We start from the raw sequence: 25,797 nt of genomic DNA on the forward strand, positions 1-25,797 counted from the left end.
TTAGAGTTGAGCTAGAACACTCCCCCTCCCTACTCTAAATCTAGCAACATGCTTCAAATTTGTTTCCCCCTACAGTGCAACATGGTCTTGCCAAGGTGCAAATGAAGCCCAATGAGTATTGTGGTATATTGATATCAGACAAAGCTGACTATTAGAATGATGTATTTATCACATTATACCTGCGCAATAAATGTATACCTTTTGCATGCCATTCTTTTATCATGAAATATGTGGATGTTTGACATTTGTAATAACTTTGAAGATTTTCTAAAAGACCCTCACATTTACACACTGTTCCTAGACACTCTGGAACAAGCATACATAATTTTAAAGACCCATTAGCAGCCAAATGGAATCAGGCTGAAAACTTTCACAGTAAAAATCACTGCTAAACAGAGCAGCCGCCACAAACCTGGCATGAGAAGCTGTCTTACATCCTTCTCTGCTTTACCCCACACTGTAGAATGCAACAAAGAATGTCATATTTCCTAACGCCTCCAATGGGAGCTGTCCCTCCAGCTCAGTGCTGAAGTCTCTGAACGTTCACATGGATTCAGGACTCTTTCACGTGAATGTATTGCAGACTCCTTTAAGTCAAGCAAACAAAACATTTTGTATTCATTATACATAAGAAGCACTTTTATCGTATATATATATATATATATATATATATATATATATATATATATATATATATATTCTGTTCCCTTTAGTTTTTAGATTATATGTTCTAACAGTCTGAGAGAGAGGCAGATATATCTTATGTTTCCTACCAAAAGCAGAAACAGGGATATTGAAGATGTTTACATGCAGTTTACATAAAACACTTCTTGTGTTCTTATGTGCTGAAGAAAAAGTTCTGCCCATTTGTGTTACTATTGAGGTGTGTATACTATAAACACACCTGGAATGCAACATTGAGGTGTTATTTATACAGTGATTTATACAGTCATTGAGATATGACCATATAGGTTACATTAGTGGGCAAATTTCCCCATATATTATGTTTTGAAGTAGCTGAAATCAGTGGTGGATAAAAATGATCTCGGGCCCTAGGCTGTATGCATGCCATGGGCCCCCACCCCACATGCATGTCTTAACAACATGACAGTTGACAGTTGCATGGTGCTGCTACACATACTTCTCTCTCAATTGTTACACATGCTTACTACACTCCCCCACTATTCACATATGCTCCCCCACCATTTTCCCGTTGTTATGTAAGCCATCCTCACACCTCTCAGATTCCTATCTGCCTTGATTTCTAGTGGGAAGTGTCCGGTGGAGTATGGGAGATCCACATCTGGGTACCCCTCCCCCATACCACCATGCACAACACCTCAGTCCTAACTCACCTGGGGTCTAGGACAAAAAAAATATTTCTATTGAATGAGATTCATTGTTGTCCAAAATGTATGTCCTGTTTTCTAGTATGGATTGCAGTATGCAGCATTTTATATATAGTATCATACAAACCATATTTGAGGAGGTACAAGAGAACCTATCTGGGGTTTTATAATTCTGTTGTGGGGAAAGCTCTCACAACTGTAATGACAAAACATTCTATGTTTATGGGTTTTGATAGGGCACTTCTGACAATTATGCCCTCCAGTTTCGGATATTGTCTGTAGGAGAGAAGGGGCAAACCTGTGAATCTTTTCCTCACTTGGCTATGTTTATGTTTAAGTAGGTTGCAGATCCCTTTTGATCCTCCAAACTTCCATCTCTAGGTTAAAATTAATTACAACAAGGAACACATTCTTTTAATTTATTCCAGATATAACTGTGAAGAAAATATGGTGTGGCTCTTCATTATAAACTGCTCTAGAAAAATTGCTATGGGCAACACCTCCGCAACCCTTTCTACTCAGTTACCTGTGGAACATTTTTCATAAGTGATCCCCATTGTGTATTCTAAAAGTCTTTTGGATCTGGCTATTTTTGAAGCTCAGTTGATCTATTCATTCTGTTAGTGGGATAGTGTCATTCATTCTAAAAATATTCCTTGCAGAAAGAGTTTACTTATTCCTGCACCTCCCCCTCCATCTGAACAAATACAGATATATTGTAGCTAATACCATGGCTAGATGTTATGGGTTTTTGATTTTTATTTGGTCTTGTGTAGAAACTTCTGCATCTTATGGAGATAGAAGGGATTGGTTTATATCTGGTCTTATTATTAAAGTATTTGGTGATGTCTAGGTAATAGATATATAAATGCAAACAACATGAGGGCAAGTTGGATTGTGTGGTGCTGGTGATTAGTGAGTAATTAATGATCATCCATACATCTGAAGTAGGCCAGAGGTTTAACACAACAGGTGGATAGGATTTTGCACAAGTTTAGTCATTAACATACATAGAGATTTTTCAGCAATTTGAATGGAAAATAGTAATATATATATATATATATATATAGTAAGATATATATGGTGAAGGGCGGCGCCTTCAGGTGTATACAATGTATATAAACATATAAGCACAGATGGATACAATGTATGTTCTAAAACAACCGCGACACCAAACTTATCCGCTCATCATAAAAAGGAAATATATAAGAAGCCATATGGTGTAGTATTTTATATACACATTTTATTCAGGTATAGCATTTAAAGTGCAAACTCACAATAAATATGCTTTAAATAGGCTTATATGTAAGTAACTGGTCTGCAGTCTCATCCCCTTAGATAGTAGAAATCTCTCAGCAGGCTCCACACAGAAGCTCGGTGCAGGATATTCTAAAGGTATGTGTCTCAGGGTGTAGCAGTATGGTCTTCCAGATATGGTATAGGGGCTCAACGCGTTTCGTTCAATCAATACAGATAAGCCTATTTAAAGCATATTTATTGTGAGTTTGCACTTTAAATGCTATACCTGAATAAAATGTTTATATAAAATACTACACCATATGGCTTCTTATATATTTCCTTTTTATGATGAGCGGATAAGTTTGGTGTCGCGGTTGTTTTAGAACATACATTGTATCCATCGTTAAGGAGATTTGGTTGCAGATTATACTCCGGGATTTCAAAGGAGCTACTATACAGATAAGCGGTTTGATTTTATATATCTGGTACGCACACCACCTATTATTATTCTGCACGATCAATATACAGATCAACTTTATCCTGCACTTCAGTATTTATGAATCACTTGCAGTGCATGTATACAGACACCGTTCTGTTATAACTCCTCTGGACTATTTTGTGTACATCTGTGCTTATATGTTTATATATATTGTATACACCTGAAGGCGCCGCCCTTCACCATATATATCTTACTACGTTTACCGGACTAACCATCCGTTTTTGAAGGTTGGCTGCCACACGCACGTTGTGGAGGTGTTACTGTTACCATTATTATATATATATTATACCATTTGAGTACTATTGTATACACATATGCAATATTGTATTTGTGTTATCATCCATACATTGGGTAAGCGCCACTTGTAGATATCTGGTTTGTTTTCTCTCTCTCTCTCTCTCTCTCACACATATATACATCTTATACATGGGGAAATACGGTATATATCTATATATATACCGTATTTCCCCATGTATTAGACGCACCTTTTTCCCAAAAATTTTGGGTCTAAAACCTGGGTGCGTCTTATACAGGGGTAGCAGGGATGCAAGGGGGGGGGGGGCAGCATTACAGGGGCAGTGGGGGTGATCGAGGGGGAGCGGGGCAGCATTACAGTGGCAGCGGGGGGATCCAAGGGGAGGGGGAAAGGCAGAGAGTGTCAGCGGGGATCCAGCAGGCGGGGACAGGCAGAGAGTGGCAGCGGCGATCCAGCAGGTGGGGACAGGCAGAGAGTGGCAGCGGGGATCCAGGAGGAGGGGGACAGAGGCACAGTGGCAGGGAGAGTGTGCTGCCCGGCTGCTCTGATCACAATCAGAGCAGCTGACCATTACACTCTCCCTGCCTTTTTTGACAGCTACCGTAATATTTTTCTTTCAAATTTTGGGGCCAAAAGTAAGGTGCGTCTTATACATGGGAGCGCCTTATACATGGGGAAATACGATATATATAGATATAGATATATATATATATATATATAGATATATAGATATATATACAGAGAGAGAAAGAGAGAGAAGAGTGATGAAATAACACTGGAATTCAACCAGGCGCGGGCTGGCGAATGTCAGCCCGGGGGGCGCACAGGCGGCCACATCACATGACAGGCAATGCGGCTGCGTCATTGATGACGCGGCCGCATCGCCTGTCATGTGATGTGGCCGCCTGTGCGCTGACACGGCCGCATCGCTTGTTTTGTGATGCGGCCGCAGGTAAATATTAAAGACCCGAACAGGGGTCAGACGGAGCGGCCCGGGGGACCGATGCCCCCCTGCCCTCCGGCCCAGCCCGCCCCTGAATTCAACATTTGCAAACCAACAAGTAGGTAAATGTCATTCATAACCTGCTTCTTTGTTTCCAAATCACCTATTTGTACCTCATTCGTATTTGTAAAAATATTTATATGCATTACATATCTTTCTTGCAGCTTGCAGGAATAACTGAATTTAGGTGTTTTGGTAGATGTGTTTTCAATGACAGGGGTGCTTTGGTAGGACAGGATTGCTATTTTGTGATATACAGTAATAAAGTCTAAATATGTTTTTTGCATGTTGAATGTTATGATACTAACCCTTCACATATTTTGTTATCTGAATGGTAACCAAATATATGTTCCACTTTCTATATGCACTACTCAGGGTTTATACTACCCTGTCATCATAAAGAGATGTATGATTTGCTTCAGTTGGGAAGTGTTCTTATGATTGTGCAGAGCTTTAAAATGAGAAGATAAAGTAATGTGTAAGTGTCTGCAATTTCATTGACATCAAAGTGGCAACATGGACGCTGTGGTAAACAGCAAAAAGTAATTGGCATCCAGAATTGGTAAAAATTGATGAAACAGCTTATACTTGGAGTACAATAGAAAAAAGGAAAGAAAAGAAAAAAATGTAAGTCAATCTTAATTTCAGCCCATAAAGAAATGTGAAAGGCCAAGCCTAACTAATCATCTCTTCTGACCCAAAACTCCCAAATCCGGAGGTGTGTACTCCTCCACATCTTGTTCCTTCCTTTCTAGCTTCTGTTCTTGTTAGTTTCCATGGTTACAGAACAGTGGACGCGCTGTGACAACATCCTCCCTTAGTCTCTAGATTCAGTAACCATGGAGACTAGGAAGTCCTCTGAAGTTGGGAGGTAACCAGTCATGGATGGAGTGTGACACAAAGGAATGAAGTCACCACATACTCTGGCAGTGATAGAGGAAAGGAGGAAGCTATTCAGCAATACAATCACTTTAATTATACTGTCTCATCCAATGCAGCTGCCTCACAAGCAATATCTTGTAACCATTTCACCTAAATTATACTCAAAAATAATATTTTCGACATTATTTTCTTTAAATATTTTGTTTCAATACATATTTTATTGCAAATGCGCCTATTTGTTTGCTGTGCACAAACACAGGTGTCCTCCCTCCCCCCATTCCACTTTATAAAAATCCAACCATGCAGGTCCTTGTAAGAATTGTTAACCAATGCTCTGTATACCGAATTAGTAGAAATAAATAACACCCACACATACGCACACACACACGCACACACGCACACACACACGCACACACACACACTTGTAAAATAAACAAGAATAAAATAGATGATTTCTGAATCATCTGGAAAGTAATATTACTCCTCTCCCTTCACTTATTGTATGCACTGGTGTGAGTGCGTGATGGGTGTGTCTAACCTCACATATGGTTGAATGACCAATTCGACCACCTTGTTTGTGCTTGCTGTCTAGCCACCTATGAGATACAGGCTCATCCACAATATCATTTTTGGTATCATCCTTAGGGGGGAATTCAATTGGTCGTGTTAGTAAAAAGTAACGCAGCCTGCCCACTATTACCGATGTTACGGTAATAGAGCGCGTAATTACCGTTAATACAGTCATTTCAACACCATTTTTGTGCTTGTGGCTCCCTGAGCCGCGAGCAGAAATCTGAAATAAAATTACCGTATTAACGGTAAAATACTTAGCGCGGCATTATTCTTGGGGGAATTAAATCCCCCCCTTAGTGCTATCTCTTTACCGACCTGACATAAGACCTTGACCTTACTAGATCTCTGTCTGCTCTGATCTCTAGCTTTGTTCCTGACCTTTGTTTGATCCTTACCTTAGTTTCTGTTTTATTTTCATACTTTATCTGCAGATTTGGCACTTTGATATTCTTCTTGATATCATCGTCGTCATTTATTTATTTATTTATTTATATAGCGCCACTAAATCCTGTGAGTTAGTAGTAGACCTTCAATCATTTGACAATACTACAGTGACTGATCTTTTCCTACCCTCCGGTATCTGACCTTGTGTCCTCCTCTTCCATATGTCTACACTACGACCCTCAGTGTTAAACACCTAAAATCCTGTGCAAAATTCCCAAGGGCAGCTGGTGATATTCAGCTCTAAGGGAAAAGGAGATCTATTGGTGCAGAACACAACCAACCTGGTTTTTGGAGTTTACTGGAAGGGGTTTCCTACCACATAGGGGTCTCTGTATAGTAAAACCAATAGAGTTCTTCCCTGCCAGATGTTTTGGACTCTGATCTGCTAAGGATTCCTTATCTTCTTTGTATCTGACACTCAATGCTGTGAACTATACTGTAAGTGTGATATTGTAATTGCCATATTTTGTTCTAACTAAGTTACTCCTTTGTGCCTACATTTATACCCTAAGGAACATGTTTTCCCAACTGCCGCTGCTTGTATAGATCACATTTACACAGTTCTAACACAACTATAGTTTGTCATAAGAAGAACCAAAGTGCTGTGGAACTTTTGTGTTCGCATCCACAGCCATCCTGCGCAAACTCCCCCAAGGACAAATGTCCATTCAACCCAGCACACATTGTATACAGTGTCCTTCCCCCATCTCCCCATACAGTGTCAGAGGCATTACCCCAGCATTTCCTGCTCCCCAGTGCCAGGTGTTTCAAGATGCTTTCCTGTACATGAACTGTTCCCAAGTTTGGCAGGCTATGTAGAGCAGGGAAAATATACAGTTGCAAATGTTCGTACAACCCTGATAAGTTTTTGGAAACCCTAACAGAGCACCTGAAAACCGGATAGGTGGCAAATATAAATACGTGCATGTATGTAATATATGTACTGGGCAAAATGCATGCGTGTACATCGTATGAATTGGGCAGAGCCTATTAGTGTATAATGTATGTATTGAACAAAATGCATGCGTGTGTAATCTATGCAAGGTCTATACAAAAGAAAAGCAGCACAATCAGCAAAATTGTATTGGTCAGAATATATGTGAATTCAGATAAACCAGCATAAATGCTCCAACAAATTTTGAAACAACAGGGTAAGACTTCTGCCAATAGCTATTTCACACACAGACACACATGCTTTGTCACGCGACATACAACTGGATAGAGCTCACTTATTTCTTCTATGCTTTCCTAAATTTATTATTTGAATTGTGAAACATTATGGGCTCTATGTACTAATGTACAATGACAAGTCTTTGGAACAGAGCAGCAACGTATGTAATATTGAGTTATTACATATAACACAGCTCTGCTCAGAAATGGAGCATATCTGACCTCCGCCACTTCAGAGGAGGGCATTAATCATTATCGTATATATGCGCCCTTGCTACACCCCATCTACTGCTCTGGACAGCCAAGCACAGTGGGTGAGGGGAGGCAAATCTTGAGGAAAGAGTAGACATATGCGTTCTTTCATCCATATTTGCCTTAATATATTAGACACCTATGTATCTTATTACATTGTAGGTTATATGCCTGTGTGTGTAATGTATGCGCTGGGTGGAATACATATGTGTCTGTGTGTGGTGTGCCTATAAAGTCACAGGACCATTTTATCTGCCACTTCCATCTATTCTTATGGCAATGAGCAAAAATATCTCAGTTAACTCCACAATAAAACATAACTTTTATAGAATACATGCAGCTAATTTTAATCTATTTTTCAGTGACTTATTCAGAACTCTATTAGGGTCATTTATGAACCACAAAAGTGAAAACCCACTGCACAAATACTTTTTGTGACATCATTCACCTACTTTCGGACCTTTCCTGCACTTACTTCTCCACCACTGGGTGAAAGGAGATATTTCGTTTTTTAAAAGAAATAATGGGGTTGAGAGTGTGCATCCCATGCTTTGTGGAAGAGTGAATAAAAAAACAGCCTAATTTTTGCAGGACCATAGAGAGGCCAGAGGACAACATGGTCCATCATCATTATCCTCATCGGCTATTTGCCCCTGGCATTGACCACTTGCAAATAATACATCTGTCTCAGGCACTTGTATGTCCCAGTCTTGATCTGATCGCAATTGTGCGAACACTCCCTTAATGTACTTGGCCTACGTTAGAATGCCCCCTTCCTGCCTTGCCCTACCTGTGCAGGGGTAAACAGCAGAATCACGCAAATCTGCAATGCCACAAATGTATGCGCCGACTTTTATGGGCCTGTGCAATGCAGTCCTCCTCCAAGACCAATAATGAGCAAGCTCAGGATTGGTTGGTGGCAGAAATAAATAGAACCTCATCTCTGTTGTATCACTCACTTGTTCTTGGAAAAGCTTGATTAAAATTGAAAAATAAAACCTTAGGAAGACTTTATGTGAGACCTAATTTTTGCTGTATATTCACACATTACCAGACATGTTGCTGTCGTCCATCATTGACTTTTCATGTTTTCTAGAAATCCTGACTCAAAACACATTGGGCCCGATTCGTTAAGGAAAGTAAAACAAAAAAAATTAGTAACTTTTCACCTGGGCAAAACCATGTTGCATTGTAGGGAAGATAAATTTAAAATGTGGGGACATATCTATAATTGGAGTAGGACATGTCCTAGATCAACTTCAAATGTTAGTGTAAAATAAATCTATCAAGTATTTGTGTGCTACATGAAAAGACAGCCAGCATTTTCCTTATGTGCAAAATAATAAACTAATTTGCACCCCTTGCATTGTAACATGGTTTTGTCCAGAAGAAAATGTACTCATTGTGATGTTATTGCATTAGATATGCTTAATGTTTGTAGACACTCCCTTATATGTTTAAGCTTGAATCTTTAGTGATGGTCCCTAAGACCATGGGGAATGCTGGGAAGTGGGTGTGGCCAGTGTGCAATGTACCCAGAGTCTGCAAATGGCTGAATAAAGAGCTCAGCAGTGCCCACCCATGCTTCAGTGTCCTGATGAACTGATTTACAAGTATATTAACAAAACATGGTGTCAGAAGAAGTTTTAACTGGACTGCTAGAGCTCAGAGTGTGAAAGGATCCTGCAGAAGTCTGTAAAGCTGTGACACGCAGTGTCTGAATATCTGCCTTGTGCTCTGGTCACATCAAACAGTGAGTAACTATGGATAGGCTGTCTCCTCCAGCAGGCATGCTCATGTCTGGCAACTTGTCTGAAAACTGGAAAAGATTTAAACAAAGGTTTAATATATATCTTGCTGCATGTGGAGCTGATGCAATGGAGGATAAAACAAAGTCATCCATCTTCCTCCATGTGATAGGAGAGGATGTGCTGGACATTTATAACAGTTTTCAGTTTGCTGAAGGGCAGAATATGGTGCTATCTTCTATAATGCAAAAGTTTGAAGATTACTTTGTGCCAAGGAAAAATGTGACATATGAAAGATATAAGTTTTTCAGCTGTGATACAGAAAGTTGATGAGCCTACTGAATGGGTGAGCTCCTTAGTAATTGTTGAAATGAAAAATGGACAACTCAGAATATGTCTGGATCCAAGAGATTTAAATAAGGCTATTAAAAGAGAACATTTCAAACTACCAACCAGAGATGAAATCATGTCACAGTTTGCGGGAGCAAAATGGTTCAGTAAATTGGATGCATCTTCAGGATTCTGGCAAATGAAGCTAGATGAAGCCAGCTCAATGCTGTGTACATTTAATACCCCAGAAGGTCGATACAGATTCCTTCGACTACCATATGGGATATTGTCTGCTCCAGAAGTATATCACAAAAGGATACACATGATTTTTGAACACATTCCAGGTGTTGAAACAATGATGGATGACATTATTGTCTGGGGATCTACAAAAGAAGAACATGATTCTAGACTGAGACAAGTAATGGAACTTATCAAGAAGGTGAATCTAAAGCTGAACAAGGACAAATGTGAATTTGGTGTGAAAACACTTACCTTTATGGGTGACGTGGTCTCGGAGGAAGGTGTGAAGCCTGACCCGAGGAAAATATCAGCCATAATAAACATGGAACGTCCTAACAACAAAGACGACGTGAGAAGATTCCTAGGAATGATTACTTACTTAGGAAAGTTTATTTCTCAACTCTCCGAACAAACAGCACCTCTAAGATGGTTGTTGGACAAAAATAATGAGTGGATATGGTCACATGAACAAGAAGAAAGTTGGCAAAACTTGAAATGGACCATCACAGAGCAACCGGTACTAAGATTCTTTGATCCTACAAAAAGTATAAGAATTTCAGCAGATGCCTCGCAATTTGGCCTAGGCTCAGTGTTGTTACAAGAACATGAGGATACATGGCAACCGGTAATCTATGCATCAAGAGCATTGACAAGTGCTGAAACAAGATATGCTCAGATAGAAAAAGAACTTCTAGCAATCACATATGCATGTGAGCGATTTCATCAATTTGTGTATGGTCAAGCGTTTACAGTGGAAACTGACCACAAGCCATTGGTAGCTATCATGGCTAAATCGTTACATGACTGTCCCATGAGAATTCAACGAATGCTTATAAGACTACAGAAATATGATGTCCAATTGCTGTACTGTCCTGGTAAATACATGTACATTGCTGACACACTTTCCCGTGCTGTGAACAAAAGTGAAGGTTCTGAAAGTCTGATGGATAAAGAGATAGACGCATATGTTAATTTGATTGTAGCTTCTCTACCTGTGTCTCTTGCAAGACAAGAACAGATAAGAAAAGAAACAGAGACAGACATCACAATGAAAGTGTTACAAGACATCATTCTGAAAGGATGGCCAGCAGAAAAAAATGCGTGCCCACTGTCTATTCATGATTATTGGATGTACCGCACTGACCTTACGGTTGTCAATGGTATTATTTACAAAGGCAATAGAATTATTATACCTGCACGACTAAGAAAAATTATGCTGTGCAAGATACATGAAGGCCACTTAGGAGAAGAGAAATGTAAACGGAGGGCGCGTGAAGTGATGTATTGGCCAAGAATGAACCAGGACATAGCACAGACAACAGCTACATGTGAACTGTGTCTTACGTACAGACCAAAGCAACAAGTCGAGCCGCTGAGTCCTCATGCAGTGCCAGAGAGACCATACCAGAAGGTAGGCGCAGATTTGTTTGATTGTATTGGAAAAACGCACATTGTCGTGACTGATTATTATTCTAATTACCCTGAGGTGCAGACTCTACCTACAACTACTAGTAAAGCCGTAATCAGTTGCATGAAGTCAATCTTTGCAAGGCATGGTGTTCCTATGGAAGTGTTCACTGACAATGGACCTCAGTTTTCCAGCGCTGAATTTAGACAGTTTGCTGAAGAGTGGGAATTTGTCCATGCAACATCGAGTCCCCACTATCCACAGTCAAATGGGTTGGTGGAAAGTTCAGTAAAAACTGTAAAGAGTCTAATGAAAAAAGCACAAGACGGCAAAGAAGATTTCTACAAAAGTCTTTTAATCTACCGCAGTACACCTCTACAGAATGGACTCTCTCCTGCACAAATGCTGATGGGAAGGAGGATTAGAGCAAATCTTCCGATAAGTGACGAACTGCTTAATACGCATAACTCAGCATTGGTGAGACTGAGTAAGGTACGTCAACAGGAGAAACAGAAACTGTACCATGATAGGCGAGCAAAAAGCTTATCTGATCTAAGATCAGGTGACCAAGTCCGTCTCCGAGATCATGAGAAAGGCATTTGGATGCAGAAAGGTATTGTGCAAGCACAAGTAGCACCAAGATCTTATATTGTATGTACAGATCGTGGAACAGAAGTAAGAAGAAATCGGGTCGATTTAAGATCTCAACCCAACCATAGTGATGGCAACACGACTGAAGAATACCCTTCATCTGACATGTATGATGGACTTGATAATGGTGAACAAACCATGATGGAAGAAAGGTCCAACATGGTTGACGATACACAGACTTTGTGTGAAAGACCCATAAGAGAAATACGCAGACCTGAGAGACTCATTGAAACGTGTTAGATGATGTTCTTAATGTTATATTGTTAAATTGTTATACTGAAGGATACAGGGCTTATCTTTAAAGAAAAGAAGATGTGATGTTATTGCATTAGATATGCTTAATGTTTGTAGACACTCCCTTATATGTTTAAGCTTGAATCTTTAGTGATGGTCCCTAAGACCATGGGGAATGCTGGGAAGTGGGTGTGGCCAGTGTGCAATGTACCCAGAGTCTGCAAATGGCTGAATAAAGAGCTCAGCAGTGCCCACCCATGCTTCAGTGTCCTGATGAACTGATTTACAAGTATATTAACAAAACACTCATTTGTTTGCCTTACTTTCCTTAATGAGTCAGGCCCATTGAATTTACTATTCCCAGTGTCATTTACATTTCTCTTTATTTTATCTTTATCCAGGTGATCAGTTTAAGAAAGAGATTAGTGTGGAAGGGCAGAACTATCTCCTGTTGATCAGAGAAGAAGCAGGAGCGCCAGATGCCAAGGTAATTGTGATTGCTACTTGAGTTTAGTACAGGAACAGATGGATAATGACACAAATGGAAGCGCTGGCACAGTCAGTCAGTCAATAAGAGCCCATCATGGTATATACCTGAGCGCACAGGAAAGACTTCAGCGGCACATAGCAGGTCTGAATTCTCTTCTTTCAAAGGCAGAATTATGTATTATATGTTGTCAGATTTTCTGTAAAGCAGAAAAAAATGTGCACTGAAGCAATTCCTTTTATGTGTCAGATTATTGTAAAATACACAAAAAGGCACGTCAGGTATTTTATCCTATATTAGCATATAGTATGCTTGCATAATGGCGTTTAAGTAATAATGACTATCTATCCATCCATCCCGGTTATTCCGCATGGATGCATGTATGCTCTCTCACTTGCTCTCTATCTCATTTTTATGGCATATGGTTGTGTTAAAAATGACATTTGGGTAAATCATTACTTTGTGGAAATATGACTCCATACTTCCTTAAAAGCGCTCATATTACAATCTGTTTTCACAGTGTTAAGGATGCTACCAATTACATTCCGTTTCCCTTTCCAGCACAATTATTGTTAATCATAGAGATGATTTTAACTAAACTGTGTGGATTTATAGATTTTAATAGCATTTTATAACTAGATTTAAGCACAAAGGGTATCCCGATAGTGCGTAAATCCCTATGGACCGTAAGAATGGTATTAGACAGTGTCTGTAATTTCCACAGACAGATTGCCTATTGATCTAACCTCTCTGGACTCTGCTCTTTAGTTTGCTAACTGGGTGGATGGCGTCATCTTCGTGTTCAGCCTGGAGAATGAGGCAAGTTTTCAAGACATATTCCAGTACTACGCTCTCCTGGCAAACTATCGCAGTGTCTGTGACATCGCTGTGTCTCTGGTGGGGACTCAAGGTAAGCTGCTTTTACTTTCTATTAAAGGCCAATCTTCTACGTACATAATGCTGCTAAAGTCACTTTACTGAACAGTCTTACAAGTAGTTTGTCAGAATAGGTGACATATAAGGAACATTTGATATATACATTTTACCCCTAAATTATAATGCTCTAATATTTATTAGATTTATGTCACCTCACCTTTATCAAATCAAATAATATATGCATATGCAATATTGGAGGTAAAATGTTTAGATGTATATATACACACACATATACATACAGCATATGTAGCTTTTGACTTACAAGACTGCTTTGCCTTTTAGATAAAATTAGCTCTAACAACCAGAGAGTGATTGAAGATGTACGAGCCAGAGGTCTGTGTAATGACATGAAACGGTGTATGTACTATGAGACCTGCGCCACCTATGGGTTAAATGTGGATCGAGTGTTCAATGAAGGTGAGAATATTTCCTTTGCTAATGGAGCAAACACACATTTGTTGGGGCTACACTTCTGCTTTTCTATTATATAAATTCCATAGCACATATACAATACATAAGTCATTAGATCACAAATATATCTAGCAGTTGAATAGTATACAACAATCATACATATCAGAGTCTACATGTCACAAAGGAACAATGCACCTCACTTGCTACCCAGACATACCTTAATTGTGCTTTATTAACCTAGTAACTATTAATGGCTAGAAAAATGTAACATCAGTGTTTTGTGAGAATAAGCCATAATATAGGGAGCTTCATATTTCTCATCAACAGCAATATTTAAAGCTATTTTGTACAACCCCTTTTCTTCCTCTTGCAACCTTAGCCATTATGCAGAATCATTTGCCGGTCTTCCCCTCTGCATGAAAGAAATGTTCACGCAAGCTACACACAGGTATTAGTTAGTGGTTCATCCTATAATAGGTATGTTTATTTCTGCAAGCACAGAAGACACAAGGTTTCAGGGGCAGTCTCTATTCTTTAGTGAGTCTGCTTTATCTGACAACAGAGAGAGGAGAGTACTATCAGATGCAGTGGTTTGATCCTGTCCTTCATACTGAATAGCTATTCAACTAGTTAGGACAATGGTGCTAATGGTCTTTATTGTATTTTCCATCCTATTGGGTTAGCTGTGGTTCGTGTCCAATCAGCTGGCACATACAGCACTTAACATTTGTTTTGTTATTTTCAATATTCTCCTAATGATAGATGATCTTTTGTAGAGAATTATGTTTTTAAATTCTTTTTCCTGTTTATATGAAAAAATACATTGTATCTGCTATGTATTTATGGTTCCCAGGTCAGCCATCTCAGAGTGATCACATACAGTATGCGATACACATACTGCCTAACTGTGTTTATATTAGATATACATACTGCATGACTGACGTTGATATTATACGTGCTTGTGAATAATTGCATTATCGACAAATGTAATTTATACAGGTTATTTTTTTCGAATTAAAACCAGTTAAGACACAAAATAGCTCCAATTAGCTACATAATGTGCGATTTAAACATATCAGTTATGAATCAGATGAATTGGCTTCCCTGCATGTTATACCTGTATTTCTTATGGACCTGCTTTCAGATGGCTGACCTAGCAACTCTACATGCATAGGATGTGGACATTTCAATACTTCGCAGGAATTTTCCACTTTACATTATCTGTACTTGACAGTGTATGTAGTGCTGTATGCATGCAGGCTACCAATGCTTCCATGGTACAGTAGAAGGAAGCTGCACTGTCAGTAATACACTGTGCTCACACAGGGCTATTAGATAGAGAGAACACTGCACCACAGATTTAAAGGAAGACTAAGGTACCTTTACTAAGAAATATGGACATTATCGGTAGCACATGCAAGGAATAGAAAAGTGCATGCAGTGTTCATGTGCCACTAGGTCATGTGCACAGACTCTACATTTCATATAAGGTGCACAAATGTACCTTTAGCCCTCCATGCCCCAGATACCAGTAGTCCCTAACTCTTGGATCTCACTCTAAAACATCTGCTATTCTTGGGAGTCATATATGTATAAGGTTATCATTACGCTCTTGCTCTACATTACTTGCCGTATGCAGACAGAACACCTCATTCTACGCAACTTCCGTATGTACAATATCAAGTCCCATCAGAACGCATGCACAAACAAAAAATTGTATAAAATTAATACTATTAATACTATAATCATTAATAAAAATTATATGTAAATCAGGATGTTCTTAAAGCATACTGTACGTAAAATGCATTTCTATAGTTTCTCTTGCAAATACAAATTCTGGCATGCATACGTATAGTCATCATTATCAGTCAGCCCTTACACCTGCCCTGTAGCTGGGGCAAGTATTACGGCTAAAAAAATATGTATCCAAGAGAAGCCCTGAGCATGAATTGGTGCATGCACTCGACCTTGGCACGCCCTAACTGTACATTGCCTACATGTGTTCTCCCCTTCCCTCCCCCGTTCCGCCCTTCAAGTTGTTGGCAGTCAAAAGTGCCATTTGCATTTGGACATGAATTGCATGCAATTGTGTTTACTGGTGTAAGGTCTGTTAGTGCACAGAGCAATTTCACACAAGATGCGGCATATAATGGGACTTACATCCAAAATGTCAAACAGCTAGTCTTAGTTGAAAGTGAATCTTTCATGCTATACATGTTTGTAAATGTTATAAAATACCTTTTCATATTGGATCACTTTATGTTTTTAATTAGTGTCCCTTTAACCTATTGCTGTTACTAGTCTTAAATGAAAAACAAAATTGTAACTCAAACTTTCTCCTCAGACTAAAGCCTAATCCTGTTTCAACCTTTAATCAAAGCTCAAGTCCTAACCATAATCGGACGGGGCACGGAATAATGATGCTGATTATTCTGTCAACACTTACCCCGACATCTTCACACCGAAGGGCTCCTTCCCGACGAGGCTTGATGACGACTGATGTGGCAACCGACTGGAAACAATCGTGATGAATGAAGACGCTGGCACGACTTAATGACTTGACTTACATCGGTGACGCTGTTATCGCTGCTGTTAAGGGGGTAATGTAAGTATGTGCCCATGTACAATGTACAATGCTTTGTAAAGTACATTGTACATGGCCGTATACTTACATTACCCCCTTAACAGCAGCGATAACAGCGTTGCGGATGTAAGTGACGTCATCAAGTCGCGCCAGATTCTTCATTCATCACGATTGCTTCCAGTCGGTTGCCACATCGATTTTCATCGAGCCTCGTCGGGAAGGAGCCCTTCGGTGTGAAGATGTCGGGGTAAGTGTTGTCTGTCAGCATCGATATGATGACTACCACCGCCATAATCCTAGCCCATGCTGCCCTGCCCAACCTAGCCCACATTCTACAAATGCAACTCACTTAACATAATTTATACTAGTGAAAACCTAACAATATGCATTATTTGGTGTCCTGATATCATGAAAAATGAATGCATTGATTTTTATGTACAGATGGAAGTGTGTCCCCTAATATAAACTTATATTTAAGAAATAATTTGAACAAATTAGATTGATTATTATTATTGTTATTATTATTATTATTGACAGTCATTTATATAACGTCTACTTATTACACAATGCTTTACAGAGAATATTTAAACATTCATATCAGTTCCTGCCCTAGTGGAGCTTACAACCTCCCCTACCACATGGGTACACTAGGATTATTTTTGTCAAAAGACAATTAAGCTGTCAATATATATTTGGAGTATGGAAGGAAACTGGAGCACCTGGAGGAAACCCACGCAGGGTCCACACAGATAGGACCCTGGCCAGAATTGAACTCATGACTACAGCGCTGTGAGGCAGCGCTGCTGAGCACTGAGCTGCACTTAATGTATAAACTTTATTCTAGTAATATTCCACACCACTCATTTTGTAGAATGTACTAAATAAATGATAGCTAGAATCTGATTGGCTTTTCAAACCCGCCGGAAAACTCTCAGCTTGATACATTTACCCCCAGATTGGCAAGAGCCTCACGTCATTACTCTGGGTTGTTTTAATTTTTATTCAGTTTGGCTATCTGCCAGCCTAGGCTCTCCCACTTCATACTTTCCTTCAGAAAGACACTGACAGAGCTGAAATACTCTATGTTGCTGTTAACATTGTAATGTTCTGGCTGCAGGTTGTTCCAGCCTCACCTATTTCATGTACCGCTTGTCTGTGTGTCCCTGCTTTTAAGAATAAATACAATAGGTGATCTGACCCTAGTTAAGTAATGTGGCCAGTAATTAGTGAGCAATTATTTACATTGAAATGCAGGGCCACCTTAACAACAGTATGGGCCCCCGGGCACAGCAGTGCATCGGGGCCCCTATATATAAATATAAAAAAATAAAAAGGATTATATCTAATATATATATATATATATATATATATATATATATATATATATCTTAACTTACCTTTCAATCGCGATGCATTGAATCCTCTTCTGTACTTCGTCGCTGTGCTCCTCCATGCTGTGCTCGCAGTGAATGTCGGGTGTGATGACGTCATCATGCCCGATATTCACTGCGAGCGCATCACGGAAGAGAGGACCAGGGAGTGAGCCGGATCGTCACCAGGTGACCGCAAAAGGTAAGTTTCTTTTTTTTTTCTTTACAGGATTTTTTACAGCAGACCTGCCAGGGCCCCCTTTACCCCTGGGCCCCCGGGCACCTGCCCATCGTGCCCAATGGAAAAGACAGCCCTGTTGAAATGGGAACCAGGCTAAAGAGTATTAACTGTTTGAAGAAAGTTAGTTCTTAACTGTACAGGTTAATGAAGTACCCAATACACTGTACTGTACTGTACTGTATATGTTTACTTGATTTGTTCTTACATGTTATTAAATGTTTAATCTTTCCAATTCAGTTGCCCAGAAGATCCTAGCGCTGAAGAGACAACAACAGCTACTTTCCTGCAAATCACTGCCCAGTTCCCCAAGTCACTCCGCTGGTTCCACCCCACTATCAGTGCAGGTATTCCGTCACTTACAAAAGTAATAGTGCTGGGATTATTGTGCTATGTGGTAAATGGCAAAGAGGTAGGGGGGATGTGAACCACTGAATAAGGAAGAAAAGAGGTTGTCATGGACGTGGCCATTAATTGAACAGTTTCCATGCCATCATTCTAGGGTTATGTACGGATATATAATATATAATATACACATGTATATTATATATATATATATATATATATATATATATATATATATATATACTGCTAGTAAGCCAGGGAGCTTTTCTGAGGTTTACCTGGGCACTTTAAAGGGATGGCGTAATTAACAAAGGATAAAATTGTTTGGCAGTGCCTACATTGGTAGATGTAGATATGTTATAGCTAAAAATATAATTAAAGAAGGGCTCAGTGGATTTTTTTTAGAGCTCCCTTTTGCCAAGTAGTATAATGAAGGGGGGGCTAGTGCCTGATACTCACCTCATCTGACACATATGTTATAGATCCAGGCAAAAAACCCTGAAAAGTTGTCCAGCTTGTTCTATTAGCTCAATCAAAAACTTTATATGATCTCTGTTTTCAAAATTCTCCCAGCCGTTAGACATGAGGTTTCATTGGGGATGAGTATTCCTTGAACCACGGTTCTACTAGTTTGGGGAAAGTGGATTCATTGCCTCCCAAATCTATGAATAAAATTCTTCTTTACGTCCTGTCATTACCACCTGTATATGTTTTGTCAATTAATAAAAAAAATCGAAACGTAAAAAAAAGCAAAACTGTATTTATTGCAGACCAGCAACGGAGGACCAACAAATGACTACTCATCCTCTTTACCTTCCACACCAAACATCAGTCATAGAGAGTTGCGCAGTGAGGTGTCAATTGGAGTCAGCACCCCAGGGTCACTCCACAGAGGAGCTAAGCGGCGCACAAGCCTTTTCCCAGTAAGTTGACAGAACTGTGAGATATTTTCTAGACAGCCAAGAAGGTGAGTCCCTTCATCTCTACACAGAAACAATACAGATTAATCCTTAATGATGAACTTGACATTTGCCTTTGCACCAGAAGAACTTAACATAAAAGGTGAAAATTTTGTTTAATTTCCCTTCAACTTCAAATTGCAACTATAGATTTAAAAAAACAAAACACTTTTTAATAGTTTACATACGTAGATCCATAATGCGTCAATAACCATTCCTGAACTGCCCTTTATATTCTGTCCTCCCCTTCGCCAGGTAGTTTCATAAATCAGTTTCTGTAGGTGTTACTAAGTCTGGAATGCTCAGACATCAATGCAGTGAATCTGGGATATCAATGTTTTGAGCAGAGAAGTTTGAAATGTGACTTCAGTTGGGGAGTTGACCTGAATGCGCCTAGCATATGGGCACGCGGTTCAGAAAAGTTCAGTAATACAGTTAGGGTTAAGAAAGAGACTTGGATCTAGTGATGACAGGAACAGTTAAATTATTTATCTACTTTCATCATAAGCTATTTATATAGTGGCACTAATTCCAAAGGGCTGTACAGGGAACTCACTCATATCAGTCCCTGCCCCATTGGAGCTTACAGTCTAAATTGCGTAACATACACATACACAGACTGAGAGAGACTAAGGTCAATTTAATGACACCTAATTAACCTACTTGTATGTTTTTTTGGAGTGTGGCAGGAAACCCATGCAAACATGAGGAGTACATACAAACTCCACACAGATAAGATCATGGTTGGGAATCGAACTCATGACCCCAGTGCTGTGAGGCAGAAGTGATAACCACTAAACCACCGTGCTGCCCAACCTTTCAAAATATCCTTTGCTCTTAGCCAGTAGATTATAATAGGCATCATTTTGTTACTGAATGTTAGTACCACTAATGCTTGAGTATTGCTTTTAACTTTAAAGAATTATTTGATCTTTTAGAGCTTTCTTTTCTATCATCCATTGGCCTCCATCTGTATATGGTTGTTTATAGTTAATAACTAAGACTATCATACTCTGTATTGTGTCTTAGGTCATTTCATTTTTATGATGTAACTTAAAAATGAACATATTCAGTAACAACACAGTCAATGTAACTTAATAAAACTGAGTAATTAGTACAAATGGAGTGGAACTGCTAGCAACCAATCAAATCTTAACACTGATCAGTGTAGGCAAATGTCTGATTGGTCACTATAGGTTACAACACTAGGGTCTACCTGCTCTATATGATAAAATTAGGCTTATATTTAAGTATATTCTTATATGTACTTTGTGTTCTTTAGCTTGCTCTGCCTTTATTAATGCTTTGTAAGTTATTATCCTAAGATGATTACATCTTGACATGAATCTGAACACCACGTTTTATCCACTGGTTTTCTACCTGTTTCACACAGACCGTTGTTAAAGTCTCTCCGAGCCATTACTGTCTGTTTCATTCAGAACTGTATGAATAATATGCCTCATGTTGGGTAAGAGTTCAGCTCCATCGCTCTGGTGGGCATATTGAATACAGAATGTGATTGAAAAGTATCCTTGTCAAATCAATCACCAATGAAATAAAAAGTGGTCTCAAATGAATGAATTCCACTGTAGTACCAAGCACTGAATCTCTGTAATCTACCTCTCATTTCTCATATTGAGTGAATGGAAAGAATATTTGATTAATAATGTCTATTTACTTGAAGAACCGAAGGGGGAGTGACATGGAAAAAAGAAGTTTTGACAGTCGGGGTGATACCATCGGTGGTGGTCGGGCTCTGCCAATCAAGCAGGTATTTAATTTTATTACTTCTTAGCTATAGTTTCCTTGCTTTGCACTAAACTGTATTATACACATAAAGTTTATATGTAGATATTGTAATGTCTAGCATAAATTATATATGAGATAGTGTACCCCTACTGTAAATTATAAGACTATTAAAAGTTACAGAGGAGTTCCATGGCCATATAATAGAGACCCAAAGTGACTTCTAATATTTCTAATATTTTAAATTACGGGATATATTATTTCTTATAATATAGAAGGTTTCTGTAACACACAGATCTACACTAGAATAACAGACAGTTAATGGCAGTGATTGACCCAAAAAATGGCCATGGACCATAGCCAAACACGGCACTTCGACAGGAAGTACCCCCAATATCTCCTCTTGCTGCTCTGTGTGGGACCAATCCAAAGCTGCTACCATCATGCCCTAAACTCCTGTTAGAGCCATAAAGATTGACATTGATGGTGCAGTGTAGAGGAAGTTGTGCTGATGTAACTCCCTGTGTCCTACTGCGCAGGTTGCATTCTTGGACTCAGGAGACTTTAACTGATCTTTTATGTCAAGAAAACATAAATGAATCCAGGGACTCAACACAGCATGGCCGGGCACCACAGCAAATTTTGGTGGAGGCTCATTGATTCCTGTCCACCCCTCTGGAGGCTCCACTCTGCTCTTTTGAGTTAAGGGTTTCAATGAGCAAGCTCCAGTGCCCGAAGTGCCCAAAATCCCAACCTCTCAACCACCTGCACCTCATATGTGTGTGTCTGCATTACCTTGGCCAACACTGTATCATGGATATTGGAATAAATCTATGAGGTGCCTGATATTAACATAAATATGCAGAAAAACCTATCCTAAGCACAGGCTGAGCTGTACCCAGGAAACATAGTGACCGATGTACCTTCCCCCACTGTACGTCTCCACTCTCAACCCCACCACACCCTTACTTCCCTGTCCACCTCTGCAGACATCAAAGACACAATATAATTTTCTTCAAATGTTGTTTTTTTACAATTATTATGGCAAAGGGAGTAATGGAGGATGCACAAAACAAGAGGGGCTGAGAGATACAGAGAAAGTAAACATAGTGGTACTATTTGCCAAACATTAAACACATTGCCTTTGAAATTTTAAGACCCAATTAGAGTTGGACAATAACAAAACTTCCAGCACAATAATAGTATTAAAAAATGAATATACCACGAGAAATAACCCAACCTCCCCTCAACAATAATATTTAATGTCCATTCCTGCACATATATCACATACCTGAAAACACGGTTATCACTATACACAGGTCACACTAATATGATACACCTTATACACCCTGATAACTATACGCAGGTCACACTAATATGATACACCTAATACACCCTGATAACTATACACAGGTCACACTAATATGATACACCTAATACACCCTGATAACTATACACAGGTTACACTAATATGATACACCTAATACACCCTGATAACTATACACAGGTCACACTAATATGATACACCTAATACACCCTGATAACTATACATAGGTCACACTAATATGATACACCTAATACACCCTAATAACTATACACAGGTCGAACTAATATGATACACCTAATACACCCTGATAACTATACACAGGTCACACTAATATGATACACCTTATACACCCTGATAACTATACACAGGTCACACTAATATGATACACCTAATACACCCTGATAACTATACATAGGTCACACTAATATGATACACCTAATACACCCTGATAACTATACACAGGTTACACTAATATGATACACCTAATACACCCTGATAACTATACACAGGTCACACTAATATGATACACCTAATACACCCTGATAACTATACACAGGTCACACTAATATGATACACCTAATACACCCTGATAACTATACACAGGTCACACTAATATGATACACCTAATACACCCTGATAACTATACACAGGTCACACTAATATGATACACCTAATACACCCTGATAACTATACACAGGTCACACTAATATGATACACCTAATACACCCTGATAACTATACACAGGTCACACTAATATGATACACCTAATACACCCTGATAACTATACACAGGTCACACTAATATGATACATCTAATACACCCTGATAACTATATACAGGTCACACTGTTATTACAGATCTAAAATATTACTATGACTCATATATAGGCATTGGTGGTGTGGGTGACGGGGACAGAAAACCCAATTCTGGTGAGGAGGAGATGGGCCAGAGCTAGATGGAGCAGAGGGAAGAGGTCTGTGGGGTTTCTTGCTCTCCCACCATATTTTAGAGTAGAGCAGAGAAGGAGCCTCTGGAGCTGGAAGTAATTCTCACCACCCAAGATACTTATCAGCTGAACATTAGGCCCTTCTATGTAGTTTTGTTTATGTTCAACTACATAGACAATAATGTGAGTTTTAAAATAAAAGAGCAGTTTGGGGAAAGCGCATCATATATAAATAGCCCCTGGAAAATGAAGATTTTTGTATGCTCTATTATGCAGATACATCATATACTGACATCTCAGTCCCCCACGGACCATCCTCAAGATGCAATTAAATGTGTTAAAATACAGCATATTAATATAGAAGAGCAGTGTTTCAAGACATATTACCAGAACTACATGGTTAAATACACTGGAGGCTGCAATAATGCAAAGTCTTCCACTGACTCAGCACAGATAAGTGTGAAAACACAAACGGCTAGATTTACTAAGCTGCGGGTTTGCAAAAGTGGGGATGTTACCTATAGCAACCAATCAGATTCTAGCTATCATTTTGTAGAAGGTACTAAATAAATGAAAGCTAGAATCTGATTGGTTGCTATAGGCAACATCCCCACTTTTTCAAACCCGCAGCGTAGTAAATCTAGCCCAAAGTGTTGACTCAAATGTTAAAAGGCTGTGTGATTGGTTTCACATGGGGTGAGGCACCCCCAGGGCCGGATTAAGGGAATGGAGGCCCCTCGGCTAAGGGGGCCTCTATTCCCCCGTGAGGGCCCCTCCCCCGTGATCCGAGCTGCCCGCCCCCGGCGGTACTTACCTCCTTCTCCAGCGCGTAATTAGTAATTAGGTCTAGAGGAACAAAAGAACAATTTTGCTTTCTTTCCATTTTCTCGGAACACATACTGACAGCTTTATATCAAACTACAGTTGAGGTCGTGGACAAGATTGGGTCTGATTTTCTGTGCCAGGAAATGATTTCACAGACGTCCCCAAAATTATAGAATCTTTTATTGATAAGATATCTCTTTAGCTGTCCAATGAACACAGAAAACCCACAAGACTTCTATAGAAAATGTTTTCACTCCTTTCTCCTAAGAAAATGAAATATCACCCATTTCAGCAATAGGACACCAAAGCTTTGAACATGGAGTATAAAGCAGAGAATCCTTTCTTTCTCCACAAACGGCACTAATTTGGTAGTACTTACCTCCTTCCCCGGCGCTTACCTCCTTCCTCGGCGCGCTGTACGCTCTTTACTGAGGAGATCTCGTGAGAGTGAGACTCACGAGATCTCCTCAGTAAGGACACTACAGCGCGCCGGGGAAGGGCTGCAGGGAAAGTGCTCAGCAGCACTGATCGGGCTGGGGGCGCCCCCGCCCCCAACCGATCAATACTGCTGCTGAGCACTTTGAAGGGCCCCCTGGATGCCATAGGCCTCTGGGCTGTAGCCCAGTTAGCCCTATGGTTAATCCGGCCCTGGGCACCCCCAAATCATATGATCATATATCTTGAATGTAATTGGGATTGGGGATGGGAAGAAATTAGAATTAACAGCAACTAATAAAACTTTACAGAACTATCATATAAAACATTTTTTAGTATAAATACTGATCACAGGTATGATATGGCTGAAGAACTGCCCTACTGCCATTGATAAACTACATCAATAAGGCTTTCCGCCCTTTGATGAACAGGTCCTTATGTTATTAGAATATAGCTTTTGATCCAGGTCCAGTAAACCCAGGCTAAAAGGCTGGTGAAAATGTTACTTTGCATCAGAAATATACATTGGTACAATCAAAATACATTTCAGTGCTCCGTTTGAACACTTTCCCAGTTGGCTGTCTGCAGTTCTTTCTTCTATTCAGACTTCAGTTCACACTCTACGTGTCATTCCCAGGGGTAGTGTCACTTTGAAAGTAAATACCAGACTTTAGTAATTACATATAATTATAGACTGGCTGTTATTGTAAGCAGCTCTGGAAGTTGATTTCCAGGCATTACTCTGTCACAAGTGCACAAGAATATTGGCACCTAGTCAGGTCTAAGTGTGCTGCCCCAGTAACTTTCACTTTTCACTGAACAATATTGACTGGACTAGCTTAGCCTCTAAACCACTCTGTCAGTGCTCTTGAAAAGACAGACCAGCTGTAGCTTACAAATCTTAATTAGCA

The 25,797-nt window shown here is 39.5% G+C and overlaps 1 protein-coding gene across 4 annotated transcripts in view; it reads left to right on the forward strand.

Moving 5' to 3' along the window:
• Positions 1-25,797, forward strand: part of AGAP2 (ArfGAP with GTPase domain, ankyrin repeat and PH domain 2) — a 258,019-nt gene that overhangs the window by 198,364 nt on the left and 33,858 nt on the right. For all 4 annotated transcript variants that reach the window (XM_075199338.1, XM_075199339.1, XM_075199336.1 and 1 more), the window contains exons 4-9: positions 12,680-12,765; positions 13,534-13,675; positions 13,984-14,118; positions 18,545-18,651; positions 19,420-19,572; positions 21,293-21,379. In XM_075199338.1, coding sequence (XP_075055439.1) covers positions 12,680-12,765; positions 13,534-13,675; positions 13,984-14,118; positions 18,545-18,651; positions 19,420-19,572; positions 21,293-21,379 — 710 coding nt within the window. The remainder of the gene's footprint in view (positions 1-12,679; positions 12,766-13,533; positions 13,676-13,983; positions 14,119-18,544; positions 18,652-19,419; positions 19,573-21,292; positions 21,380-25,797) is intronic.

The sequence above is a fragment of the Mixophyes fleayi genome, chromosome 2 (assembly GCF_038048845.1).
Source record: "Mixophyes fleayi isolate aMixFle1 chromosome 2, aMixFle1.hap1, whole genome shotgun sequence".
Lineage (NCBI taxonomy): Eukaryota > Metazoa > Chordata > Amphibia > Anura > Limnodynastidae > Mixophyes > Mixophyes fleayi.